Source organism: Myotis lucifugus, unplaced genomic scaffold (assembly GCF_000147115.1).
Source record: "Myotis lucifugus unplaced genomic scaffold, Myoluc2.0 scaffold_41, whole genome shotgun sequence".
Classification (NCBI taxonomy): Eukaryota; Metazoa; Chordata; class Mammalia; order Chiroptera; family Vespertilionidae; genus Myotis; species Myotis lucifugus.
Window position 1 is genome coordinate 6,059,169 of NW_005871089.1, and position 2,987 is coordinate 6,062,155.

Sequence of the window (2,987 nt, forward strand, 5' to 3'; positions counted from 1 at the left end):
TTGGCAGTGACCCCCTCAGGGAAGTTCATGGATTCTTTCCTTCCCCTCCCAGAAAAGCAATGTACTGCTCCTCTTTACTTAGTAGTTATGAACAGGGGAGACAGGCCTCCTTCTAGCCACAAGCCCCAGAGGCCAGAGGCAGCCAGGGAGGTCTGGAGAGAGGGAGAAGCCAGGGACTGGGCAATGTGCCTCTTGCACCATTTTGAAGCTGTCCAGTCTCTGTACCTGACCCTGAAGACTACAAAGGTTAAGGATCCCAGGCTGGAGGGGACTGAAACACAAGAGGGCAGGTCAGAGCTGTCTTTTGCACAGGCAAGTAGGGAAAAATATGGGACAGAGCCATATTTATGTTTGTTTTATTGAAAGCAACACTCCAGCTGCGGGGCTCAAGGGAGGAGGCATAGAGAATTTTGTTCTGGTTCTTGCCTCTGAGCCAGCTTGGGGCAGGGAGAATGTTAAAAGAGTTAGAGCTTGTCGCCCCGCCCTTGCCACCAGGATCTCAGGACACTCCTTAACAGAAGGGAAGGAAAACTAGAAAGGTAAACTGTCCTGGGGTGAGCGGAAAAACGAGGCTCCCCTGCCCCAAGCAGTCTGTTTCTCACTCCTCGCCCTCGGCTGCCAATGGATGAGGGTGATTCCAAGAGCTCTCCTTGGCTTCCACACTTTCCTCCTCCCCCCCTTCCCCCCGATGAATGCTGGATGTCTTTAATACTTGTGGGTCCCGGGCAAGGCTCAAGAATCTCACTGCCCACCATTCCCTCCCTGAAGAAGGTCTCAGTATGGCTCAGCAAAGCTGAAGGTGGAATTCTGCATCTTCAGGCAACATAAGTGAAGGAGAACTGCCCCACGAAGCTGCCCTAGGGTCCTTCTCTTGTGGCTGTGGAGTTCATGTGGCAGTCTGAGGAGCTGAGACCAGGCTGTGAGCTCCAGAAGACCGAAGCGTGAACGGCTGAAGGTGCATTTCAAGGTTGAGGCGCTGGGTATAAAATCCAGCTCATCGAGGTGGCCCAGAGCCCAGAGTTCTCAGGCCGTCCAGTCCTCTTCCGCAGCACCTGGTTCAGGTTGTGACCTCTTCGCGGAGCCTTCTCCAGCAGCGGGTTCCCCTAGGCTCCTCTTGGACGTTGCCCTGGTTGGCTGGGACAAGGGGCCAGAATGGGGGTTCGGGGGTTGGTAGCCGGGTTGGTGCGGATCCAGTGCATCCTTGGAAAGTAGGATGGCGAGGCTGGGCATGTTCTTAAGAACACTGAGACTGGTGCCGGGTTCGCTAGGCCCAGGAGTGGGCCCTGGCGGGGGGCTCTGCCACACCTCGCGCACGCTCCGGTAGCGCAGCCGCGTGACCTGGTGCAGGCCAGCCAGGCGGCGCTTGAGGATCTCGGCACATGTGACGGTCTTGGTGGTGGCCCTACCGCAGCCGCTGAAGACGATGGCGCGCGTGGCTGGCTGCGCCATGCTGGAGATGGCGAAGGCTAGTAGATTCCGGATCTTGCTGCCCTCCTTGACCCGCACTTGCACGGCGCCCGGCGCCAGGTCGGCGAAGGGGTCAGGGCTCAGGCCGCCCCACTCAGTCCCGACTCCCCCCGGCGCCTCTTCGGAGCGCACCTTACGGTAGTTCTCCATGAGCGGTGGTTGCCGGGACCGCGGGGACGTGGGCTTTGCCATGGGGCCACTTCAGCCCCCGGGCTGCATGGCTGCCGATCGCGCCCCGCGAGGACCCGCAGGGGTAACCGTGAGGGAACGGCGCGGAAGCTGGTGGGCGGGTAGGGACCGCGAGATCGTCGTTTCCCACTTGTCTCCAGAGGTTACTATTCTATTCCGAGCTCAGGGCGCCCCGAGCTCCGCGCCTTCGGCCGAGGCCCCGCCTGTGGGCCCCGCCCCTACCGCCAGGTCCCACCCCTAACTCGGCCCGCCAGCCCCGCCCCAGCCTCACCCACTTCTCAGATCCAATCCGCGGGATCCTCGGCTGTTGGAGTGGGGACGGCGCGCACAGTGGCTCGTTATGGCAGCGCCACGGGATAAGGCGAAGTTCCCCTATAATCGCTATCAGACCTTCCCGAGCCAACCCTTATAGAGGGGTTAACTAAATAAAAACTGCGTTTGCGGTGCAAATGCTGCTTCAAGCCCGGTCCCCGGGCCCTTCCACCTTCCGACTGAACCCTTCCCTTTCTTCCCTCCCAAGGAGAGATTTACAGACCCTCCTCACTCCCCCCAGCTTCGTCCCTTCAGCTCCTGAGCCAATATGCTCGCCTCAAGGACATCCGTGCACAGTCAGCAAGTGCGGGAGGCGCTGGCTTCGGCCCCACTCCGCGCCTGCCCTCCTCTGACTACCTCGCGTCGTGGCCCTCCAGGACAGCCGGAGACTGAGGTCTTAGCCTCGCGGTGCCTGGCCGGGCTGGAGGTCATCGCACCCTCGGACTTCCCTGAGGAGGGGGGAGTGAGACTCTGGGCCAGGCTTCTCCCTGATATGAATGGGAGGAGAACCAGGAGATCCCTTCTCAAGCTCCCTCTACCCCTGCCTGAAAGTCCATCATTAGAGCTGCACGCTTTAAGGTAAGCCAGGCGTGCTTCCCGATAACGTGGGCCCCCCTTGTCCCCCAGTCGAATTAGTTGTCCGTCAGTCTTGGCATCTTGAGACCTCTGGGGTCCTTTTTCAAAAAAGGAGACTGGGCGAAGGCAGGTTTTAAGAGAGAAAAGGATGGAAAGTGGGAAGTTGAAGCTTTGGTGGCGCTATGAGCCGCTTGTCAGTCTCTGGGTGCCCCTCTACGGGAACTGCGTGGAACCTAGAGAGTGGCCAGGAGAAATGACCAGCGAAGACAGAGAGGTTAGGGTTGAAGGACAGCTGAAGGGAGGGAGAAGGCTGGAGAAGGAGCGGGACCCTCCCTAGAGCTGCCCCAGCGCCTCACCCTTCATCTTTCTACCCTCCTACACGTACTGCACAATCAGAACTAAGAGAGTGGGGCAAACCAGATCCAGGCAGAGGTGACTACGAC

At 59.5% G+C, this 2,987-nt stretch overlaps 1 protein-coding gene across 1 annotated transcript; it reads right to left on the reverse strand.

Annotated features, from left to right (window-relative positions):
- Positions 1–340: 340 nt before the first annotated feature.
- Positions 341–1,617, reverse strand: RPP25 (ribonuclease P and MRP subunit p25). Its single transcript, XM_006087891.3, has one exon. It carries the CDS (start codon positions 1,615–1,617, stop codon positions 1,024–1,026), a length of 594 nt encoding a protein of 197 aa, XP_006087953.2. The 3' UTR covers positions 341–1,023.
- Between the last annotated feature and the right edge of the window lie 1,370 nt (positions 1,618–2,987).